At 51.0% G+C, this 23,855-nt stretch overlaps 1 protein-coding gene across 1 annotated transcript; it reads left to right on the top strand.

Moving 5' to 3' along the window:
* Window positions 1-13,780: 13,780 nt before the first annotated feature.
* On the top strand, window positions 13,781-22,025 carry SNCB (synuclein beta). Its single transcript, XM_016197139.2, has 5 exons — window positions 13,781-13,901; window positions 16,551-16,592; window positions 16,810-16,928; window positions 21,482-21,571; window positions 21,942-22,025. The coding sequence occupies exons 1-5, from the start codon at window positions 13,781-13,783 to the stop codon at window positions 21,972-21,974; spliced, it is 405 nt and encodes a 134-aa protein (XP_016052625.1). The 3' UTR covers window positions 21,975-22,025.
* The last annotated feature ends 1,830 nt before the right edge of the window (window positions 22,026-23,855 follow it).

The following is a 23,855-nucleotide window of genomic DNA, read 5'->3' as shown; positions in this document are numbered from 1 at the left end:
CCCAAAACCTGGCACAGCATCGTGCCCACTGTATTTGAGTCCCAGAGCTCACATCAAGGATGGGAGCATAATGCCATCTCTCAGTGGGAGGAATATCAAAGAATTTTGGACAGAGGAAGCACTGGAAGAAGGCCAGGCTTGGGGAGAGCTTGTAAATCTAGATTTTGAGACAGGCCAGTGAGCCAGGACAAGTGGAATAGGGAAACTGAGACAGTTCGTGTGGGGGAAGCCTACCAAAAAGTGCCTTGTCAATGCTGAGATGGAAGATACGCCCTCTGGACACAGAGTCACCTCCCACACAACTGTCCCCAGATGACACCTGAGTGACAAGGTCTGGTGAGTCAGGACTTGATCACCCCTGCCTGCATGAAGTTGAGTCCCCTGTCTGAGTGGGATAAATCCATCCTCAGGGCATCTACTGTCCTGGTCATTGGTAAAGCCACCCTTAGGACACAGGGCAAGCATGTCCACAGGCTCTTTTTTTTTTTTAATTTTTTTAAATTGATTTCAGAGAGAGGAGGAGAGGAAGAGAGAGATAGAAACATCAATGATAAAAGAGAATCATTGATTGGCTGCCTGCTGCATGCCCCCTACTGGGGATTGAGGCAAAAACTCAGGCATGTGCCCTGACCAGGAATTGAACTGTGATCTGGTTCATGGGTCGACGCTCAACCATTGAGCCACACCAGCAGGGCACGTCCGCAGGCTCTCTGTATTCCTCTCTCTATTAAGGACCCGATTTCCTTGACCCGGTTCAAGGTACATTAATGAGGCTACCAGATGACTCACACTGTAACTCTCTGTCCTCTATCTGGAGCATTTATTACACTGATTTTTTGACAATCCCACTCTTATGCTGTCACATCTTATCTTCTGTCCCCAGGTTCCTCTTTTTTTCTCTTGACTTTTCAGTGAGCAAATAGGAGCCCCTCTTTGGCTCACTTCTGCCACTGTGACTTTATTTCTCAGTGAGCCAGAGCAGCCCCACCTAGGCTTATTTCTTTCCTATAACACTTTTAGAGAGCCAAAGCAGCCCTGCCTAGATTCTCTCCTATAGCTTAATTCCTCAGATTGGAGCTGAGACTTTCTTTGTTTCCACCACTCATTCACAGCCCTTGAAGCTCTCACTGAGAGTCTCAACAGGTCTTCTTGCTGGGTAGTTAGGACCTTCCCTCCTCTTTCCAGTTCCCTTGAAAGCTGTCAAGAGCAAATGAAAAGAATCTTGTGCCTTCTCTAAAAAAATTAGTGATTTGAATTACGTGTATCGTCTTTATTTGTATGGTCTTTATATGATATGTATCCGTCGGTATGTTATATGTGGTGTGCTTTCTACCTCCAGATGGCATAACTAGGGTATAACATTTTAGTGGACTAAAGAGATCAAATACGTATACAGATTAAGCAGGATCCTGTGGTCTGGACAAAATATTTTATGTTAAAACTGGTTTAAGTTCGATTGATGTCTTTCAGACATCAATAAACACCATAAAATATGTGTTTATTTTACTGAGTTTACAAAAAGTTTAATTACAAACTTTTGGTTAAGTATGTTGGACAACCTTCCCAAGGTTTAAATTATGAGACTTCTTTTTTTTCTTTTTTTAATCCTCACTCGAGGATATTTTTTGCATTGCTTTTCAGAGAGAGTGGAAGGGTAGGGGTGGGGGAAGAGAGAGAGAGAGAAACATCAATGTGAGAAAGGCATCAATTGGTTGTCTCCCACGTGTGGAGATGGAGCCTGCAACCCAGGTGCATGACCTTGGCCAGAATGGAACCCAGGACCCTTCAGTCCTTGGGTGGACTTTCTAACCACTGAGCCAAGCCTGCCAGGGCTAAGAGACTTTTTCTTAAATCTAGAAATAACTTTGAGTTATTGCAATGGGTTCCTGGGATGCCCCAAGGACTTATTCTCTCTCCTTATAAAAGAGAAGTTTTAATCTAATTAGGCCTGTTTTGATTCACTTGAAATTACATGGGAAGCTTTGTCAAGTTAATGAATAAGTAAAGGCTATGTTCTGTTTGTATACGTATATTTTTATTAAAATTGATGTTTTGGAGATTACATGAAAATCTCCAAGAGTCACCCTGGCTGGCTGGCTCAGTTGGTTGGAGTGTTGTCCAGTGCACCAAAAGGTTGCGGGTTTGATTCCCGGCCAGGGCACATACTACCTAGGTTGTGGGTTTAACCCCAGTTGGGGAACAAACAGGAGGCAACCAACTGATATTTTTCTCTCACATCAATATTTCTCTCTAAAAATCAGTAGAAAAATGTCCTCAGGTGAAGATTTTTTTTTAAATCTTGCCCAGCCAGTGGGGCTCAGTGGTTGAGTTGTCAGTCCATGAACCAAGAGGTCACTGGTTCAATTCCTGGTCAGGGCCCATGGGCTCGGTCCCCCATAGGGGGTGTACAGGAGGCAGCCAGTCAGTGTCTGTCTCTCTCATTGATGTTTTTATCTCTCTCTCCTTCTCCCTTCCTCTCTCTCTCAAACCAATAAAATATATTTTTAAAAATATATCTTTATTGATTTCAGAGAGAGGAAAGAAGAGGGAGAGAGAGAGATAGAAACATCAATGATGAGAAAGTCATTGATCGAGCCTGCAACCCAGGCATGTGCCCTGAACGGGAATCGAACCCTGATCGACTGGATCCTAGGTCGACCCTCAACCGCTGAGCCACGCCCGGCCGGGCAAAAAAATTTTTTTTTTTTAAATCTCCAGGAGCCCGGCCAGGCATGGCTCAGCAGCTGAACTTCGCCCTAGGATCCAGGAGATTGCAGTTCGATTGCGGTTCGATTCCAGGTCAGGGCACATGCCCGGGGTTGCGGCCTCGATCCCCAGTCAGGGGCATGCAGGAGGCCGCCAATTGGTGACTCTCTCATCACTGATGTTTCTATCTCTCTCTCTCCCTCTCCTTTCCTCTCTCTGAAATCAATAAAGATATATTTTTAAAAAATAAATAAAATTTTTTAAAAATCTCCAGGAGTCTGCAAAGTTCTGATATACTTTTATTTGTAGTTTTTCTTCTGATTTTGTTCAAAATATTGCTAACTTCTAAATCTTTTTGTTTTTAAGGAAACTTGTTTTTCCCCTAGAGAAATTTGGTAAATTATATCCTCATAAGCAATATTGAAGCATTTATATTTTTCTCCCTACCTAGTCCTCTAGAATTTGGCAACTCTTAATGAGTATTATTATTTTCCTGACAATATGTTTGTCTGCATGAATCTAATAAGAATCTGTTCTCTTTATAATAGGACACATAAAGCCAGTTTCCAATTGTGGTTTTATCAACCAAGACTGACCGGAACATCATGACGAGAGACAGGCCTAGATTCTGGATGTCACTAGAAAGCTTTAAGGAATTAAGACTGATTCTGAAGCTGATAAAAGCCCCTTGGAGAAATGGGCAGAAGCTAATTAAAGCTCAATCTGGAGGTTCCTTAGCAGATTCCAGCAAAGCAGATTTAAAAGAGCCAATATGATCAATTACCATTCTTATTGTGTTTATGCAAATAATCAGTCCAAATTGAAACTGGATTTAATGCAGTAAATAGTCTGGATTTGGCTATATTTGATAACAGTGAGGGTGATTGGGGGGGGGATTCAATAGGATCTAAAATACACAGTTGTGTATATTAGACTCTAGTTAAAGAGTCTAATTCCTTTGACTTGGAATTATTGAGAACTATTGATACAGTGTAAGCCATACAGAATTTGAGCACCTGATGACATCACCAGAGATATTCAAACTGCAGATAAGGAGGATCTATCAGATTGTCACAGCTTGCTTTCATTCCAGCAAAACAAACTTCGAGCCTTACATCTAAAAATCTTCTCGACAGACAGCCTTACAGGCTGAGAAACTAGTTTATAGTTTGCTCTGATCACTAACCTTTGTTTCTGTTCCCTTCTGTTTTCATAGGTATACCTTTATTAAATACCTGGTTGCTTGTTTACACAACATAGGCCTCACTTTGGGAGCCAATCTGCATCGCCACCTCCTAAAATGAGATATAGCAATTTAACTGAACTGAAGCAATCTACTAACTCCATTTCTGGAATGTAAACCTTTATTATTTAAAAGGGTTGGACTGAAGGGACCAAAGTTCTGCCACCTTGAAACTGCTTTCCCTTTCCTGCCCAAGAGGTTCAGACAGGGGGGAAAAAGAAAAAGAAAAAGAAAGTGCAGGAAAAAGATCTTAAGGTGTTCCCCTTGCCTAATTTAAATTAAGTATAGTAAACAAAAGGGCTTCAGGCAGGTGACACACCTTCATCCAGGGAAGCCCATCCACCAACCTAATCTGGGACACGGTGAAGTTGGTCCCTCCCTCTCTCACCTGGTTCTTACCTCTCCTCAGACCTTAAGTTATTATAATTCTCCTTCTCATTTTTCAGGCCATGCTTTTTAACCTTGTCAAATTTGTCACCTCTAGGATACAACAATCCCGTATCAAGATGACAATGCTTCAGGGATTCCACCCCATCCCTACTTCGGAAGAATTGGCTAACGGCCTCTCCGTTCCAGTCTCGGGTCCCACTCCCCTGCCCGCCTTAGATCAGGCAGGGCAAGACTGCCATGCCCTATATAGACAGGGACCACAGCCCGTGTCAGCAGGAAGCGGTTACTGAAGACAGACCTTCCTCCCTCGTCACCCCTAAAAGATTTCAGGGATGGAAGTCTCTGAGGGGGGATGAGACAGGCTGGTAAGCCAGGACAAGTGGAATAGGGAAACTGAGATAGGGAGTTAAGTGGTCCAGCAGTTTACAGCCATCTAGTAAATCACAAAATCCTATCTTTCAGAACCAGGGACACTTAAGGGGAAATGGTCTACACTTCTCCTCCCCAACCAGAGGGTCAACAGCTTAAGTCACTCAGGGAGATGGGTAGCAGAGATCCAATTAGTGCCATTTGTGTCAGCCACACTCAAGGACAGATGAAGTTAAGGGAATAAATCTCATTTTGGTACATTAGCATAAAGCTGATGAATATTCCACTGAGAACTCCCATAGGATTCCTGCCAGCAGAAGAGAGATAAAAACCCTCAAGACAAAGGATGCCAGTGCGGGCTCTTCTCTGGACCATACCTATGCCTTTCTTCCCTCTCAGGCATAAACTTGCTCCTAAACTTTAAAGGTCCCCAGGAGACTTGCAACCAGGGGAGCAATGGGCAGTGGCAGCTTGTCCTGGGCTAACCCCCTGAACCTGTCTCCAAGGCCCCCTTTTCCCTGACTTTTCAGTGAGCTAACAGCAGCCCCACCTTGGTCCACTGCTGTCACCGTGACTTCTCAGTGAGTCCATGCAGCCCCACGTGGCTCACTTTCCTATAATGTTTCTAGAGAGCCAATGCAGGATTACCCAGGCTCTCTCCTGTTGCTTCTTCTATTCTAAGCCCTTCCTTTGTTTCACTGTCCCAGCTTCAGTAAGCATACTCTCAAAATCACCTGGGCTCATACTGTGAAATCTTTCCTGCTCAAAGTCAAGAACCCACACACTACAGGCTTGCCCCTAGGCAGACCCTGTCCCTTTCCAGTGATAAAAGGACCCTCCCAAAGTGCCAGGCATGGTGTCAGCTGCCTTAGAGTCCTGACCCAGAGCCTAGCAAGGAATGACCCTGCTGGCCAAAATACCCCTTCCCACCATCTCCCACATCTTTCAACTTGGGTGACTAAGGAGAGACCCTTACCCTACCGGGGTCTGGCCCCTACCCAAGGCCCTTTCAATTCACCCTCTGGGGGACATATTCACAGTGGTGGTGAACAAGCAGGAGCTCCCAATCCTGCCATTCTGTTCCTAAAATATCCTGAATCTGCCCACTCCTCTCCCTCCACACGGCCCCCATGCCAGGCAAACCCTGTCATCTCTGACCTGGGCCACTGCCAGGGTGTCTCCTAACACTCTCCTTATTTCCACTCCTGCTTCCCTACAGAACATTTTCCATGCGGTTCAGAGAAATCACTTAAAATATTAATCTGATCACTTAATTCCTCTGTTTAAAATCCTCCAATTCTGGGCCAGCAGTTACTGCATGATTCAGCCTCATGGTGGCCTAAGCACACTAATCTTTCAACAGGCCAGAATTGCTTCTGCCTCAAGGTCTTTACACTTGCTATTTCCTTGCAACTCTTTACATGACTGATTTCTCCCCTTTGTCCTTCGGGCTAAGCTCAAATGTCACTTCCTTAAAGAGGCCCTCCCTTACCACCCTGTCTAAAGTAGACCACTCTCCTTCATCATGCATTCTTTCCTCACCCAAGGATATTTTCCTATTGAGTTTCAGAAAGAGTGGAAGGGAGGGAGGGAGGGAGGGAGAGAGACAGAGTGCTTCTTAGCACTTAGCACCATTCATTCAGCTATTCAACAAATACTGACCTAGCAGTCACTTTGTACCAGGCACTGTTTTAGGCATTACGGAACACAGATGTGAACAAAATTGATAGTTCCTCCTCTTTGCTTTGGAAGGCCCAGGACTAAGCCCTTGGACCTCTTCTCTGCTCTGTGAACACTTGCTGTTTCATTATCTCATCCAGCCCTGGGAATTAAATGTCACATATACAGTATACTTCGGGCCCTGACCTGAAATCTAGAACACACCCAACTGTCTGCTCACAGCTGCACCTGAGTATCTAATGTACTTCAGGTTTATTGCATAGAAACTGAATTCCTGACCTTCCCCAATCCCCGGACCTGCTCCTCCTACAATCTCATCTATTCTTCCAATTGCTCAGCCAAAAATTTTGGAATTGTCCTGGACTCCTCTCTTTCTAATCCATCAATGCATTCTATCCTCAGCTCTACCTTCGAAATGGATCCAGGATCCCACCACTTCTCTCCATCTCCATCACCACCACCCTAGCCCAAGTGACTGTCATCCTGCCTGTATGATGAACTGGTCCCCAGCTTCCACCCTTGTCCATGAATGATCTACTACCTACACAGCAGCTGTTAAAAATGCAAATTAGAAAACATCACTCCTCTGCTCAGAGTGCCGGGTCTGCAGAGCCCCATCAGCTCTCGACCCTCCTCTCCTACTTGCTCTGCTCCTTGGCAGGATTGGGAGCTCCTGCTTGTTCAACACCGTGAAGATGTTCCCCAGAGGCTGACTTGAAAGGGCCTCCTTGCAGGTCTTCAAATGAGCCTGGCCCACTTCTGCCTTAGTCATTCATATTGGCTGTTACCTCCATTCCTAACTCAAGTGAAGCCTTCCCTGCCCACTTTAGTGAACTGTCCAGGCCTTCAGTCCCACTCCAACACCATAGATTTTACTTATTTATTTTATTTGTCATCTACTTTCTTTTATGACAAATAAGGTCCTCAAGGCCTCTTTTATTCACGGTTGTGTTCTCCAGTGCCTAGAACAGGGCCTGGCTCGTAGCAAGTACTCAGAGGTCAGAGTGAGGAGGGATAGTTGACCATCAGATTTAGCAAGGCAAATGTCATTGATTTGACAAAAACAACACAATCTAAAGAATCTTATTTGGTTATTAGTTCACTTATTAATTGCCTGTTGCTTCCTACTGGAACTTTCTAAAGAGCAAGGCCTTCATTGGTCATGTTTTCTGCAGAATCTCTGGTACCTAGAACAGTGCCTGGCATACAGTAGGCACCCAGGAAAAACTGAAAATAGGTGTCAATGATCAGTTACCGGTGACTTTTCTCTCTAGGTGTCAGTTCCTTCATATGTAAAGTGGGGGTGAAAATGCCTACTTTAAAGAATTGCTTTTAGAGCTTGATGATATAATGGATGCACACAGTAGGCGGTCAATAAATATCACCCATTCCTCTCTCTGTTCTCAACCCTGCCCCTCCCCATCCTGCCTGCCTGTCTCCCCACCCTGAGGTCTCTGAACTTCAGGAATGTTGATAAATGGTTAGTCATACAGTCAGGCACCACACAGAGTTATAAAAGGCACATCTGGACTTTTGCCGGACCAGATGGGGCTGGGATCCCTAGGATCCTCTTAAGAGAATGTCTTCTGCTCCAGCTGCTTCCACTAGGATCTTCTCCCATGGCCTTCCCCACATTCTCCCATCTTCCCTCCCTAGAAGCTTCAATAGCCATTCTTCTTAGTACATTCTTAAAAAGGGGAGAGAGAAGAGAGGAATGGAGAGGCCCATTCTCCAGGGGCAGAGAGGACAGAAACAAGGAGAGCACCCCCACCCCCAAACTCATAGGTTTAGGGCCTGGCCAGAAAGAGACCCCAGGGGCCTGAGCTCTGCCATCCTATGCCCTAAAGGGGGACTGGCAGTGTGGCATGGGGTAAAGGATCCACTGTGCAAGTGGCAGCCTAGTAACCATCCTCTCTTCCTCTGAGGAAAGCACATGTGGAGAGAGAGCAAGAAAAATGTAGCAAATGTTAACAACTGGTGAACCTAGGTGAAAGGTAGTCATTGTGCTGATATTGCAACTTTTCTGGAGGTTTCACTCATTGTGCTATGCTTGCAATTTTCTCTAGGTTTGACATTTTTCAAAACAAACAAAAAAAAACTGAGGGGAAGTAGAAAGTGACTGAGATGCTAGTGGCTCACCCAGTGACCATTCTCCCTTCTGCTTTGATTCTGGAAGCCATACGCCCAGTTGGTTGCCCACACTTTCCCAGCCTCGCTGCAGCTAGGCATAGCCAATGAGAGAGAAGCAGAAGTTGTTTGGTTAGCTTCTGGGAAAGCTCCTTATGAAAGAGATAGACACCTGGAAGGCACTCTTTTCACTCTGCTTTCTCTCTTCCTGTTTTCTCTGTAGACTTGATGGCTGGAGCTGCAGCAGTCATCTTGGACCCTGAAGTAGCCTCGAAGGTAAAATCCATGTACTAAGAAAGGTGGAGCAGGAAAGTGGGAGTCATCACGAACTATGGGCTGCTGCCCCTTGACTTCTTTAAGGAAAGAATAAACACCTGCTTTGCCTAAGCTTCTGTACTCGCAGCCAAATGACTTCCCATCTGATTCAGAATTTAATCTGTTTTCTGTTCCCTCTACACTCTGGACTTTCCCACCCCCAGATCCTCTGCCAGGAATACTTACCACCACTTCTCATCTTTCAAAACCCAGCTCAAATGTCACTTTCTCCTGGCCACTTTCCCTAGATGCTCCTTCCCTCCTGGGCTCCCAGACCCTCTCCCCTCCTATGCAACTCCCCAACAGCCCAACAGCTGCCAATCCTAGGACTTCACTATTCATGGCTTTGGCCTCTCTGTAGCATTTATCCAGTTGTCCTCTAATTGCCCTTGGTTTCCCTGCTACCACTCTCTCTAGCTTCCCCTCTTCTCTGGACTGCTCCCTCTCAGTCTTTTCCCCAGGCTCCTCTGCCTCTGAAGGTTGCAGTGCCTCAGGATTCTGGACCTGAGTTTTAAGTTCTGAACCATCTCTTCTTTTCACTCTCCATGTTCCCCTGGGCAATCACATCCCCTGGCTTTAACCACCACCTCTATGCTAATGACTCCATATCCAATGGTGTACTCGGCTGGTTTGGACCAGCTCATGAGAATAGTTATTAAAGTTTCAGGAGTTTTATGAGCCATTTGTAAAATCCATACCCTGGCCAGTGTGGCTCAGTTGCTTGTGTGTCATACTGTGCACCAAAATGTTGCAGGTTCAATTCCCCTTCAAGGGCACATCAGTGGGGGGTATGCAGGAGGCAGCCAATCTTCACTCTCACATCGATGTTTCTCTCTCGTTCCTTCCTCTCTAAAAATCAATAAACTATTCTTTAAAAGCCATTATCAAAAATTAAATAATATAAGCTTATGATGATATAAATTATGTTAAAAACAAATGTAATAAACACACAAAACAAATATAATAAAAATATAACTTCATTTTACTATTATCTATGCTCTTAAGATCAATTTTTAAATCTGTTTTATCTGTATGGTAAAAATACAGCATATCTCTTCCCAGTTCTCTGTTCAGTGACATCATATTCACAGCTTGAAATTAACCATGGTGGGAGAATTTACACCATGGGTATTAGCAAACTACAAATCAAGGTGTTTCCCTCCTTGGAAAGCCATGTGTTAAGATTTCCTCATATACCATGGCCCAAATCTATACCTGAAGCCAGTCTGGAGTGAATGCCTGAGCTCTGGGCTAAGATATCCTACTGTCTGCTGGACACCTTCTCCAGCTTGTCTTCCAGGCCACGCACATTTGGCCAGCCCCAAACAAGCTCACCACTCCCCCCACACAAAAACTGCTCCACCCCCCAATGTATATTTCATTTTGCAGCAGCATTATTCACCTTGATGTCCAAACCAGGAACCTGGGAATCTTCCTAGGCTCTTCCTCTTCCCCAGCACCTAATAAGTTTCTTCCTGAATGATACCCAAATTCTATAGTCCCTCCACCCCAGTGGCTTTGTCATCCCTCCTGTGGATTCTGCCTCAGCCTCTTCACTGGCCCTGCTGCTTCTAGCCATGTCCCTCTCCAACCCACCCCCAATTTGGCCCCATAAAATGCAAATCTCATGTAGGTCTCTCTTGTGCTTAAAATCCTGCAGTGCCTTCCCAGTTCTGGAAGTACAGACACCCTTCATCTGGTTTTCTTTCTCTCTCCCTCCTCTCCTCCCTCCTGCTGGGTCCTTCCTCATCACCTACTCTGACATTCAGGGCTTTTTAGTCATAAACCACAGAAATCACTTCTGGCTAATTTAAGCAGCTAAGTTTATTAACCAATACTGGGCAGCTCAGAAACTCTCTGGGAAAGCCAGAGAATTCTCCCTGGAGACCACTCGGCCTGGAATGATGCCCCAAATCACACTGCCAAGCACGGCCAGGAAGACTCCCCTGATGCTCCAGCAGGGCACCGACAGTGCAGCTTGCCCTGTCATGCTGGATGCTCCCAGAAGCAGTGTCACTGCCGCAGGTAGTCCCTGGCAGGAGCTTCCACCACCACCACCACCACCACCTGTCCTCACCAGAGCAGACTCCCTCATTCTCTGTTGCTCTGGCACTAGCTTCAGGTTCAGAGTCTGGGGCTGGGGTGTCTGGGGCTAAGGTCTAGCTGCAAGGAAGGCTGGGAAAGCATTGGGGGCTCCTAGAGGAGGAGGTAGCTCTGCCTCATAAGGTGGGGGATCCCCAAACATAGGAAGGGGGAAATTCCAATGCTGAGAGGTCAGTGATAATGATAGATATCCCCTGTGCTAGCTTTTGAAATTAAACAAATAAAATACTATTCGAGGTAAAATAATCAAAGGTGATGAAATAGAAAAGCTTCTCGCTCCGAGTCCTCTCAATTAGGGAGAGAAGGGTGAACTACTGTCAATGGTTTTATTAGAAGTCCTTGCAGATGTGTTCTTTGTATATTCAGATTTAAGTAAGTTTGCATATATTTGTATAGAAAGTGTCTATATAATGAATATAATATGTGATTGATATATATAAAATTATCTCTGTATCAAAATTAGCTTGTCCCACACCTTACAGTTCTGCACCCATGACAATACACATGGGCCTGGCTAATCCTTTCTAGGCAGCATTGCATTTCACCAAGTGGATGTACCACAATTAACTAGCCAGTCCTCTACAGATGGGCACTTAGGTTCTTTTCTGTTTTTTGCTATAAGAAACCATGCTGCAATGAACATCCTTGCACAAATGTCTTTGTGTGCTTGTGCAAGTAAAGATCCAAGGGATATATTCCTGGAAGGGGAAACTGTTGGCTCAAAAGGAGCATGCGTTTCTGTCTTTGGTAAACATTCCCAAATTGCCTTCCAAAAAGCATGTGCCAATTTGCAGCTCTACCAGCAGCCTGTGAACTTTTTCTTTCCCACGCCCTGCACACTCTGGCTGCTGGCTGCCCTCTCATCACCTGTCACTTACATACCCTGCGTTTCTAGCCATAGTGTCTCTGCCCAAGCTGTACCCACTGACTAACACTCTCTTCCTCCCTTGTCTGTCAGATGCAATCTTACCTCACTCATGAGGCCCAGCTTCGATGTCACCTCCTCTGTACAGCTTTCTGTGACTGCCCTAAGCTGTCAGAGTCCCCTTCCTCTGGGATCCCAGCTTCTTCAATGTAATTGTCATAGCACTGAGGGTCTATGTGTGCCTGGAATTCTATGACCATTTGACAATCCCCACCATAACCATACAAAAAGTGGTCTTGTCCATCTCCTCTCCCTTTCTCCTGGGTCTCCAGTTGCACTGCCTTTTATCTGTTCTGAAGTACAGTCCTCAGGGCCTTTGCACCTGCAGTTCCCTCTCTCTGGACCCTGCCTTCACCCATCTTAGCCTTGGTGCCTTTTCTGGGGTCTGTGCATCCATTCACCTCCTCACAGAGGCCTTCCCGGACCACTCTGTCTCAAGTATCCTTCCTCTAGACACTCTGTTACATCACCATTTTATTATCTTCATCACACTTCTCACAAGCTGAAATAACATTGGTTTAAATTTTCTGTCCTGTGTCCCATCTACACACACACACACACACACACACACACACACACACACACCCCCCGTTATAAGCTCCTGGAGAGTAGGAACTTGTTTTGCTTTTTTACTGTCTCCAGCCTGACATCTGCTAAGCGCTCAAGAAACGTTCGTTGAATGAACCTGAATGAACCATCTGTATTTTGCAGAAGAGGGAACATTCAGAAAGGAGAGCTGAGTAGCCCAAGGCCCCACAGTTAATTTTTAAAAGCATGGCCGAGATTCAAACCCATCTGGATTCCAAATGCATTCTCTTTCTTTCCTGCTCTTAGCACGCGGCACCGTCTCCCCCACGAGCCTGGGCTCTCGGGGGCAGGACGCGAGCCTGACGCCCCGGGGTACCCGGAGGCGCGCCCCAGCGGGCGAGGCCCGCGAGCGCTGCGCCGTCACCCTCCCCGCCCCCTGTCGGTCAGGCCGAGGGGCGGGGCGGCCGCCGGTGGGCGGGCTGAGCTCGGAGCTGCCGCAGCGCGGGAGCGGGACTCCGACGCTGAGAGCGCGCGAGCGAGCGGGGCTGGGGCGCGAGCGGCGGCGGGCGACGCACCCGAGGCGAGAAGCCTGCTGCGCCCGGCTCGCGGCCTCTGCTCCGCCTGCTGCAGACCGGCCTCAGCGCTCGGCCACGGCCCGAGACCCACTCCGGCCCCGCGCCCACCCCAGCCCGGCCTAGCTGAGCCCCTGCGTCTTCCCGCCGCAGCCGCCGCTCCATCCCCAGCTCGGGCCCCGCATCCAGGTGAGGCTGCAGAGCTCTGGGAGCCGAGACCGGGGAAGGGCTGGGGATGGAGAGGGGACTGGGTGAAATGGGGAAGAGAGTGGGAAAGGGGCTGGAGATCGGAAAGAGGGCGCTGGTGGGTGCCTGTCACTGTGCGCCCCCGGGATGCGTGCTGCTCAGTGTCTGCAAGTGCCTGGGTGGCCGAGTGGACGTGCATCCGCGCCCGTGTGCCCGCGTGTGTCCGAGTGTCAGTGCGCGTTTGGACGTCCGGGTGTCCTGTATGTGCACGCGAGCGTGTCCACGGAGTATGTTCGTGTGCACGGCCGTGTGGCACTGTCGTGTGTACACTTAGGCTCCGGGGCTTCGCGCAGAGTCCAGCACTCCGGTTCCGCGGGGCTGCAGCTTGCGGGATCCCGGATAACCGAGTCGGGGGCCCCTCCCGCGTCCCTGGGTTTCAAGGACGCCGGGACTCGCCGCGGCCCTGTGGCCTCGCGCTGGGGACTGGGAGAGGCAGGAGGGGGTTCCGAGCCCGAGGGGCGCCGCGGTCTCCGGAGGGAGGGGGACCCCCCCCACCGCGTCCCTCGGGAAGCTCTGGGGTGAAGGTGCGGGGCAAGCGCACCGCGCCCGTGTGTTCGCCCACCCTAGGCCGCCGGGATGGACGTGTTCATGAAGGGCCTGTCCATGGCCAAGGAGGGCGTCGTGGCTGCCGCGGAGAAAACCAAGCAGGGGGTCACCGAGGCGGCCGAGAAGACCAAGGAGGGCGTCCTCTACGTCGGTGGGCGAGGGGCGGGGCTTCCGGGCTGCGGGGCGGGGGCGGGGGTCCCTGTACCTTGCGGGAGGGAGTGCGGGTCTGGGCGGGAGAGTGTGAGTCAGCAAATGGGGCGGGGTCCGCAGGGGTCACTGGGGACACCGCAGACCCGGGGGGGAGTGCGAGTCCGGGTTGGTGAGGGTGGGTTTCCGCTGAAAGGCCAGAGGCCGAGGGAGCGATCAAAGCAGATAGTCTTCCTTTCCTTCTTCGTATTATTGATAGTTAACCGGTGCTGAGCCCTTGCCCTCTGCCAAAAACTGTATGAAATGCCATAACACCTATTACCTCACTTAATGCTCCCTGCCCATGCCACAGACCGGGCCGGGGTTCGCAGATGTTTCCCTATCTTGCTCAAGGTCACACCGCTGATAAAATTTGAAGCTGGAGTTTCAGCCAAGCCTTCTGGGACTCCGAAGCCCCACCCCTCCCCTTGCTGCCCTCCCTCCTCTGTTTTTGGGATTCCCTCCCAGCCCTCCTCTCCAGATACTTCCACCTCTGAGGCGCTCAGTGTCTCCCTGCCTCCCAGTGCCTGTGGTTCCATCACTGCCATCTCTCCTCTGGGTCCCCCCTCCTTGCAGCTGCCCGCTAGCATCAGGACAAAGGCCAAGTGGTTAAATCTCTCACCCTAAAAGTGAAAGGAGAGGGACCCTTGCAGGGTAATTTGCGTAAAGGGAGGTAAAACCTAGAAACTGGCATTTACTGAATCCATCCTGTGATTCAGGCCTTTCTTGTGTGCAGGGGGTAGAATTGTCCTCTGCGCAGGCTGAAGAGCACTGCTTTTGGCTTTGTGGTCATTTGAAAAATACTTATTGATGACCTACTATGTGCCAGCCACTTGCTCCTGGGTATATAACAGTGTACAGGAGGAGAGATAGAGGTATCTTCTCTCCTGATAGTGACATAGCATTCCAATAGTGGGATTTGACATCAAGGGGCTGGAGCAGGGACCACTTTATTAGGGTAGTCAAAGAGGGTGACATTTGAGCTGAGCCCTGAAAATAAGGAGCCAGGAGGGGGTTGAGGGAGGCTGGAGATCAAAGAGCACAATAGGTGGGCAAGAGCTGGTTCTTGAGGAGCCCTTGTGGGCCCAGGGCAAAGCATTATTATAATTGCCATGACAGACTGGAAGGTAGGGACTGATACAATCCGATTTCAGTTTGGAAAGGTCTCTCAGAGCTCTGGGGACAGAACAAATCTCAGGGAGGCCCCCTGGGAGGTAGTGTAGCCACCAAAGGTGGCTAGAGCTAGGGCAGAGGTGATGGAGTCAGGGAGAAGGCTTGAGCCCACACCTAGTGGATCCCACTCTGGCCTCCCTTCTGCCTTCCTTTTGCCCAGGAGCCACTGATGGCCCCCAGTTCCTACCCTGTTAAGCCTCAGCTTCCTGTAGCCTGGCATGGTCCTGCCTCAGTCTATGTCCCCAAATTTGTTTCTCACCATTCCCATCTCTGCCGGTACACAGACCGCCTTGATGTGCTTCCTGCCGGCACACCTCTCTGTGCCCTGCCTGCATGGTTCCCTGTGCCTAGGGTACCCTCTCCAGCCTCCTTTCTGCATATCCATCTGCTCCCCACCTGTCAAGTCCCAAGCAATGCCCCCTTCCCTATCACATATCCCTGGAGGCTGGAGGTCCTCTCCTCACTGCTTGAAGTCCTGGGCACCAAATGCTCCTGACCCCCATCCGAGAGTGAGTGATTAGCCTGAGGCCCGGCTGCCAAAAAATGTTTCTGGCAGGAAGGGATGGGTACACATACAGCTGTCTCCTGTCCCTGGGTCTTGCTGGCCTTAGATGTGAGAATCCTGTCTTCGCACACCCTGTCCCTTCTCTCCTCCTCCTCCTCCCAGGGGTGTCAGCCCGCCCACACACCCATTTCCGGGCCTATCAGCTGTTGTCTGAGTTGCCAATTCCTCAGGATAGGAGATTCCCCTCTCCTTTGAGGGCTCCCCTCAGCTCAGATCAGGCACCCTTGCCTCTCCCAGCAGCCCCACATTTTGCTGTGACCAAGTTGCTGTCCTCCTGGAAAGGCCCAGCCATTGCCAAATGTGTCAATCACAATCTGCCCATCACACATAGATCCATCAGGCATCTAAGACACTCTTCACTCTGGCCAAAAGGAGGAATTTGCACCCTTGTTAGGAGAAGAGAGTCTTTAGAAGAAATGGAGTGCGTGTGTGGTGGGGGGCTCAGGTGGCAGTGCCCATAGGTGAGATGTGGGCAGTCACACACCAGGGGCACCTTTCCAAATACATAGCCTGTTTGCTCCCCCCACCGCATCCCCACCTGCTCCCACACAGGCAGATCATTAAATGAACTGGTGCTTTGCACATTGCGGGCACACAAACAACAGCCCGCTGAAGTGTGCAGATATCACATAGGTAGGGGTGGTGAGAGACAGACAGCAGGGAGAACTGGAAGTCCTGAGGAAGTAGGCATGGGGGGCTCAGTATGGTGATGAGGGGGCACTTGTGGAATTTTGAGACCCAAGGAGGCAGTGATGGGGCCAGGATACCCGCTACTGTCGACTAGGTCTCTCTGTCCATTGTGTAACCACTGTGCTTGTCAGAGTCTCTGTTTCCTCAGCCCAGAGCCCTTAAATGTGCCCCTTTTTCTTCCTGCAGGAAGCAAGACCAGAGAGGGGGTGGTACAAGGAGTGGCCTCAGGTACCTGCCCAGCCCTGACACAGCCCCTTTCCTTCCCCCAGCCTGAGAGCTGACTGATTCCAGAGGGTAGGGGTGAGGGTCGTGGAAGAGGGAACCTCTAAGCTTTAGGGGGTGCTCCATGGGAAAGGCAGGTTCTGGGTCACTACAGGGGAGGGGACACCTATACCTCCTTCACCCTGGCTCCCAATCCCCTTCCCCAACCTTCTCCCCACTCTAGTGGCTGAGAAAACCAAGGAGCAGGCATCGCATCTGGGAGGAGCTGTGTTCTCTGGGGCTGGGAACATCGCAGCAGCCACAGGCCTGATGAAGAAGGAGGAATTCCCCACTGATCTGAAGGTGAGCAATCCTCCTGCCACACACATGAATGAATGCAAATGCATACACATACCAGGCTCGCCCATAAATCTGCCACCAGGCTCCCTGCTCCCCCCAGCCAGCCTGGGGCACAAGCCACCTTGCCTCACCTGCAGGATCCTGTTAGACTCAGTTCAGAATGAGCCTGTGAAGGCGTGTATAGATGTGGTGCTCCCTGTGACCATGACCCAGATCTGGCTGTGCACATGTATCCTGCTTGCAAGTGTGACCTGAACCACTTCTGGCTATGTTTGCATGTGTCATTGATTATTCATTCATCGCTTTTCATTCAACAAGTATTTATGCCAGAGAGGAATTGTTCTAGGGATTTCTGCAATGAATAGTTACCTACATTCATGGAGCTGACCTTTCAGTGAGAGAAGGTGTAAAAAGCCAACCAACAAGCAAGATGATTTCAGACAGGGATAAGTGCTGTGAAGAAAAGACAACCAGGTGATAGTAGAGATAATCAAGGGATGAGGGGGCTACTTTAGCTGAGAGGGCTTTTCTGAAAAGGTGACATTTGAGCTAACACCCAAGGGATGAAGCAAGCCAAATGGGAAATGTATTTCAGGCTGTAGGAAAAGCTCATGCAAAGGCCCTGAGACAGGTACGAGCAGGTGTGGGCCATGGGGGAGGGGTGAGTTGTATGTCACACGTTTGTGCAGTCATGTTCTCCCAGGGGAGTGGTGGTGGCTATCCCTGTGTGTGTAAAGACAGGTGCCTGCAGTAGGATACACGGCAGAAGAAGGGTTATGAGCTCTGGAGCCTCACAGAGCTGAGTCTGAATCCCAACTCCACTACTTCCTGACTGTGTGACCTTGGGCAGGTCCCATCCTGTCTCTGAGCCTGAATCTTTGCCTGTAATATGGGAGATGAACACAATAGGGCTCTTATGTAGATTAGAGATAATATAGATCAGAGGTTTCTCAAAACTTAAGTGTGCATCAAAATCACTAGGAGTCCAAGTTAAAATACAGACTGTTGGCCCAACCCGAGAATTTCTGACTCAGTAAGTCTGAGCTGAGGCCTGAGAATTTGTATGTCTAACAAGTACCCAGGTGATGCTGATGCTGCAGGTTCAGGGACCCCACTGTGAGAACCACTGATAAAGAGCCAGGCTTGCATACAGCGAGTGCTCAGTAAGAGACAGTGGCCCCATGACCATGTGAGCAGCCCTTGTCTGCCCCCCGTGGCTCTTGTGATCACTGGCGTGCGTGGAAGTGTACACACACTCTGTATGCACTCTGTGGGCGCACACATCTGCACAGACATCCATCCTCCTGTGGGATGCTGCACGTCTGTCCACGTGTAAGTGCAGACTCTGCCTCTGTGATGGTAGGGGCTCCTTCTGCATCTGGTTTGGGAGATCAGTGTACATTCCACATGAGTGTATCCATAAAGCTGTGGGAGGAGACCCCACCTACCCTCCACTCAGATATTTTGCACAGTTGGTTCCTTCTCTGGCGGAAGTCTGGGGTTTGACTCAGTTCAAGTCCTGCCTATGCATTTTACCATCTGTAAGGCTTCCCATTTCTTATAATTATGTTTCAGTGATTGCTCCCATTCATTGACCTCTTATATGGGCAGGCATTGCTCTAGACATGTTACATGGAGTAATTCATTGACTCTTCACAATGTCCCTATGTGGAAGGCATCACAATTAGCCCATTTTTCAGATGTAGGAACTGAGGCTCAGAGAGGTGAATGACTTGTCCAAGATCCCATGCCTGCCTGCTTCCCTGAGAAGGTGGTTGGGAGGATAAGCTCAGGTCCATATCATTGGAGTCACTTGGTGCCTACATGGTGGTAGGTCCTTTGCTAGGGGCAGGGGTTCAAAGAGAGGCAGGTCTGGGCCTTTTGTGAGGGACGTTTGCACAAAACCATCTTTCTCCAGCCACCTTCCTCCTAGAGCACTTGACACCTCAAGCCTAGTTTCTCAAGGAAGCTCAAGATTATAGATTTACAATCCAAACCACAGCCCTTTGGGGCTACTGGGCATAGGGAAACCCGTGCAAGCCCAGCGTACGTGTTCCTGAGTGTTTCTCCATCCCAGCCTGCTCACATGTGTTATCATAGAAGCCTCCTGTACTCCTACAAAGCGGAGATGCCATCTCATTTCACACTCAAGGCTGCTAAGATCAGCGGTGAAGTGACTTTCCTGATGCCAGACAGCTAGTGAGTGGCCAGGCTGGGAAATGTCCTTGTGTTACCAGCACCCAGATCAAGACAAAACATCAGCCCCTTCAGAAGCCCCACCTTCTACCCCCTTCCAGTTCTTACCCCCAGGGCCAAGACTAGGGTAAGATGAGGGAGGTATCTGGGGCCAGAATTTAAGGGGTGCACTCACTCTGGGGTCTCATTTCCATGGCGCTGAGAATGGGTGCCTTCTGAACACCTGTACCCTCAGCGCCTTACTCTCCCCACCTTCGGCCTGGCCCTGCCTCCCCATCCATGCTTCCTGACTTCCATCACCACAAATTAGTTGGGCGTTTTTTTTGTTTGTTTGTTTGTTTTTTAATAGATTTTTATTGATTTCAGAGAGAGGAAAGGAGAGAGACGTTTGTTTTTTAATAGATTTTTATTGATTTCAGAGAGAGGAAAGGAGAGAGACAGACAGACAGACACGTCAATGATGAGAGTGTCATTGGGGATTGAGCCCGCAACCCGGGCATGTGCCCTGACCTGGAATCGAACCCTGATCGGCTGGATCCTAGGTCGATGCTCAACCACTGAGCCACACCCAGCTGGGCTTGTTTGTTTGTTTTTAATGTTTTTTATTGATTTTAGAGAGGAAGGGAGAGGGAGAGAGAGAGAAACATCAATGATGAGAGAGTCATTGATTGGGTGCCTCCTGCACCCCCCCCGACTGGGTATCGAGCCTGCAACCGGGCATGTGCCCTGACCAGGAATCGAATCTCGATCTACTGTATCATAGGTCGATGCTCAATCACTGAGCCATGCCAGCTGGGCTAGTTGGGTGTTTTTTAACTTCATATAAATGTTATCCTAATGTACATGCTCTTCTGTATCTGGCTTCTTCCACTCAAAAGGAAGCCATGCTATGCAATGTTGGTCTCCATATTTATTGTGCAGTATCCATGTGTGGTGAAACTAAAAGGCACATATACTTCTACTCTTATTGGACTTCTGAGTTGTTTCCAATGTGCTTGAGCTGGAAATTTTTTAAAATTTTTGTAAAAATTTATTTTAGAGAGAGGAAGGGGAGGGGAGAGAGAACCAGAGACACATCTATGTGAGAGAGAAACATTGATTGGTTGCCTCCCATGCCCTGATGGGGGATGGAACTGAAAACCTGGGTATGTGCCCTGACCAGGAATCAAACCTTCCACCTTTTGGTATACGAGACAATGCTCTACCCAGCTGAGCCACACCAGCCAGGGCTCAAATTGGAATTTTTAACACTATGTTTCTTTCCTGGATTCTGGGTGACTTTGAGCAAACATTTCTCCAACTCCTGGGCCTTGGTATACCCATCTGGACACTGGGGGAAATGAGCCAGGTCAGGAGCTGTAAACTCCTGTGCCCATGGGCCCCACCTAGACAGGTAATTAGAAGGACCTGAAGCTGCTTGGATGGAGTTGGTTAGAATGCACAATGGTAGGCCTTGATGCCAGTCCTTCAGGGTCCCAAGAGTCTTATCTCCACGCAGTAGTAAGGGACAGTGGTACTTGTGGAAGTGGGGGAGGTGGTATGCTCTCCTCCCTACAGGTTCCCCCAGGGGTCCAGGTATATGCCAGCCCATGTGGCCTTGTGCAGCCAAGCACAGGACCCCAGCTTATTATTGTGTGTGCCTGTGTGCAGCCAGCTTCATCCTGTGTTTGTGCACATACATGTGCTCACCTGCAAGTGGCTGGCCATATGTCTGCCAGCCCCTCGGCTGCATGCCTGCTGGTCTGCACAAGGCTGGGCATCAGATGCAGGGGGAAGGGAGAGTCTTAGCTCACACGTCCAAGCAACACCACTGAGCTGTTGCTTCCAGCTTATCTTAAAATAGCAACAGCTGAAGAAACCAGGCCACACAGGGCCCTGGGGGAGGGATGGGTGGAAGGTGGCAGGGGAATGGCTCAGAGCCCCTGCCCATCCCATCCCTGAGCCTCCATCTCTCTCCAGCCCAGAGGAGCCTCCAGGGTTATCTCTGGGGTCCCAGTGCCCCACACAGAGCCTGACCCAAGGTGGTAGGGATAAATAGGTGACTGTATATGCCATCTATCTTCCCATCCCATTCAGTCCAAATGATGAAAGTGCAGGAGGCTGCCAGGTGCTGGGGAGAAGGGTTTTGAGAGCCCTGCTCCACTCCCCACTCCCAGCTTCAAGCAGGATTTGGAGGGACTTCACTCCTCATGCATTCATCCCACTTCCAAGGTACTCCAAATAAACAATTTAACTAGAAATTCTGGTTGCACTGCCAACAAAGCCTAGCCTTCCCCTAATCAGCCAAGAGCTTCCCAGGGTAAGAATTTGGGGGGCATCCCCAGCTGCCCTCACAGGCCCTGTCCCTTCTCTGCCTACAGCCTGAGGAAGTGGCCCAGGAAGCTGCTGAGGAGCCACTGATAGAGCCCCTGATGGAGCCAGAAGGAGAGAGCTATGAGGAACCACCCCAGGTGAGGGGTGGCAGGGCTGGGTGGGGCTTTGGGCATCCTAGAGGATAGCTGCCATCTCCAGCCTGGGTGGGAGGTCCCTGGAAGGGTAGGGTTAGTCCAGAGATCTTCAGGTCCCCATTTTTTAGAACCCAGGCCCCCGGAGGTCTCAGCACGGAGGGAGGACAGATGCAGTATAGCACTGGGCCCCAGGCACCTCTGCCCAGGACTGGCCAGGCTGTCCCCAACTTCCAAGTTCCTTGCCTGCCCAGGGGGAGGGGATGCGCTTTTCCTCCTTGACAGGCAGAGGTCTCAAGCCCAGAGCCTGGCCCCTTGGTTTCCAACCCCTTCCTCTTTTGCTCTTCTCCACTCTACCCCAATCCCTCTGATGCAGGAGGAATATCAGGAATATGAGCCAGAGGCCTAAGGGGCCAGGAGGGCCCCCCACCAGCAGCACAATCCCTTCCTGGTCCCTTCCTCACCCCCCCCGCCCCCCCCCCCCAGCCAGGGCTGTCCTTCTACCCCTTCCCCCCAAACACGAGATCTTCCTTCACTCCGAGGTGCCCCCTCGGAGCCTGTGTTAGTGTCTGTCCATCTGTCTGTCCTACCTGCCAGTGTCCTACCCTGGGGCGTGGACAGGGCCGGGCCTGCGGCTGCCGCTGGGAGCCTCGCCCCGCCTGCGTGGCCCGGTGCCCGCCCTATCCCGTCCAGTGTCTGCGCGGATGTAGCATGTTCTATGTGTTTTTAAATGAAGATCCGAACGCGACCGCTCCCTACCCTACCCCAACAGAGGCTCTCTGAGCGACCCCACCCCACCCCCACGGCAGCCCCAGAGCACTCCACCCCGCTCCCACTTCGAGCCCAAAACCTTTTTTTAACCAAAAACCAGGAGTCAGGCTGTGCCATGCCCCCTCCCCCAGCCGGTGCGGTCCAAGCGCGGGCGTTGTGTGTTGTGACTGTGGCATGGAGAGCCCCCCAACCCCCGTGTGAGCGTGTTCCGGGCGGGCGCAGCCGCCCCCGCGTGTCCACGAATAAAGTCAATCTGTCTGTAGCCGGCGCCACACGGGCAGGGCTGGGCGCCGGATGGGGGTAGCCGGCGGGCTTCCAAGTCCCAACCTGTCCCACTTTCCTCTTTGGGGCCCGACACACTCGGCCCAGGTAGGAGAATGACAGCCTTGGACCCCAACTTCTCAATATCCCATCCTCTGGGAAAAGGGGGTTCCTCCGAGGCTGGGACCAGCAGCCCGCCGGGGAGGCGGGAGGGCGGCCTCGGGAGCCACCTGCTGGGCGGTAAAGGGTCTGCTGCAGGCTCGGGGAGGAGGGGAGCCCCGCGCCGCCGGGGCGCAGGGTGGACCGGCTCACACCGCGCTGTGCGCGGGCAGCCACGCAGACGCGGACGTGCGGGCGCCTACGCTGGTCCTCGCTCGCCCCCGGAGGGCACGCCCCCCGGCAGGAGCTCACGCGCAGAAGGCGTGCACGCGCGCCGGCCGATAGGTGCGGACACGTGCACACTCACGGTTGCACACGTGCCGCGAAGTCCTCGGAAACCAGCGGCGTGGGCACCGAAAGATGCTGTGACGCGCAAACTCTCTTCCCCGCAACGTTTACACGCACACACACCTGCGCACACCTGTTCAAATCAGGCGGGCTCGTCCAAGGGGACGAGAGACGGGCAGCTGTCTCAGGAGTCACCGCTCGGGCGACCCGTGCTCCCCCCGCCCGGAAAGGCGCCCAAAGGTTGTGGCCTCGGCTGAGGTGGGCGAGGGTCTGCTGAAATCCCGAAGCCGGCCAGCCGCCTTGAGCGGACCAGGATGGACATTAGAGGGACCCCGACACCGCCTCGGTGCGGGAAAGAAGGGGCGGAGACTCGGCGGGGCTGCGCGGAGGCCCCGCCTCCGTCAGGGCGCGGGTGCCGCGCTCATCGCCTCTGAAGCTCCCCGCGAAGCGCGCGAGCCGAGGCCCCGCCCCATGGACGCGGCGCTCCAGCCCCTTTGCCCCAGAGCCCCTCTAACTTCCCTCCGACGGAGGCCCGGTCCCCCCCCAGGCCTGCTTCGCTTTGCCGCTGGACCCCCCCCTCCCCGCCAAGCTCGCCTGCGTAAAACCCTCACCCCGTTCTCTGCCTGTTCCCACATCCTGTCCGACTTCAGCCCTAGGGCTGGAAGGAACTTGCTCTCTTCAGTCAACCCCGAATGTTAGCGCTGCCTCTTTCCCCGAGAGAGTGGGGGCGGGGACGGTGCCGGGCTCCGGGAGGCCGGTCCCCTGGGGCCACCTTCGCCCAGAGTGCACCGAGACATTACTTCGGGAAACG

This window comes from Miniopterus natalensis, chromosome 4 (assembly GCF_054644295.1).
Source record: "Miniopterus natalensis isolate mMinNat1 chromosome 4, mMinNat1.hap1, whole genome shotgun sequence".
Classification (NCBI taxonomy): domain Eukaryota; kingdom Metazoa; phylum Chordata; class Mammalia; order Chiroptera; family Miniopteridae; genus Miniopterus; species Miniopterus natalensis.
This window is presented reverse-complemented; position numbering and strand designations above follow the sequence as displayed.

Coding starts and splice junctions, on each gene's coding strand:
- SNCB (XM_016197139.2), top strand. CDS start 13,781: ATGGACGTGTTCATGAAGGGCCTGTCCATGGCCAAGGAGGGCGTCGTG. Junction 13,902..16,550: donor GGAGGGCGTCCTCTACGTCG/GTGGGCGAGGGG, acceptor TTCTTCCTGCAG/GAAGCAAGACCAGAGAGGGG. Junction 16,929..21,481: donor AATTCCCCACTGATCTGAAG/GTGAGCAATCCT, acceptor CTCTGCCTACAG/CCTGAGGAAGTGGCCCAGGA.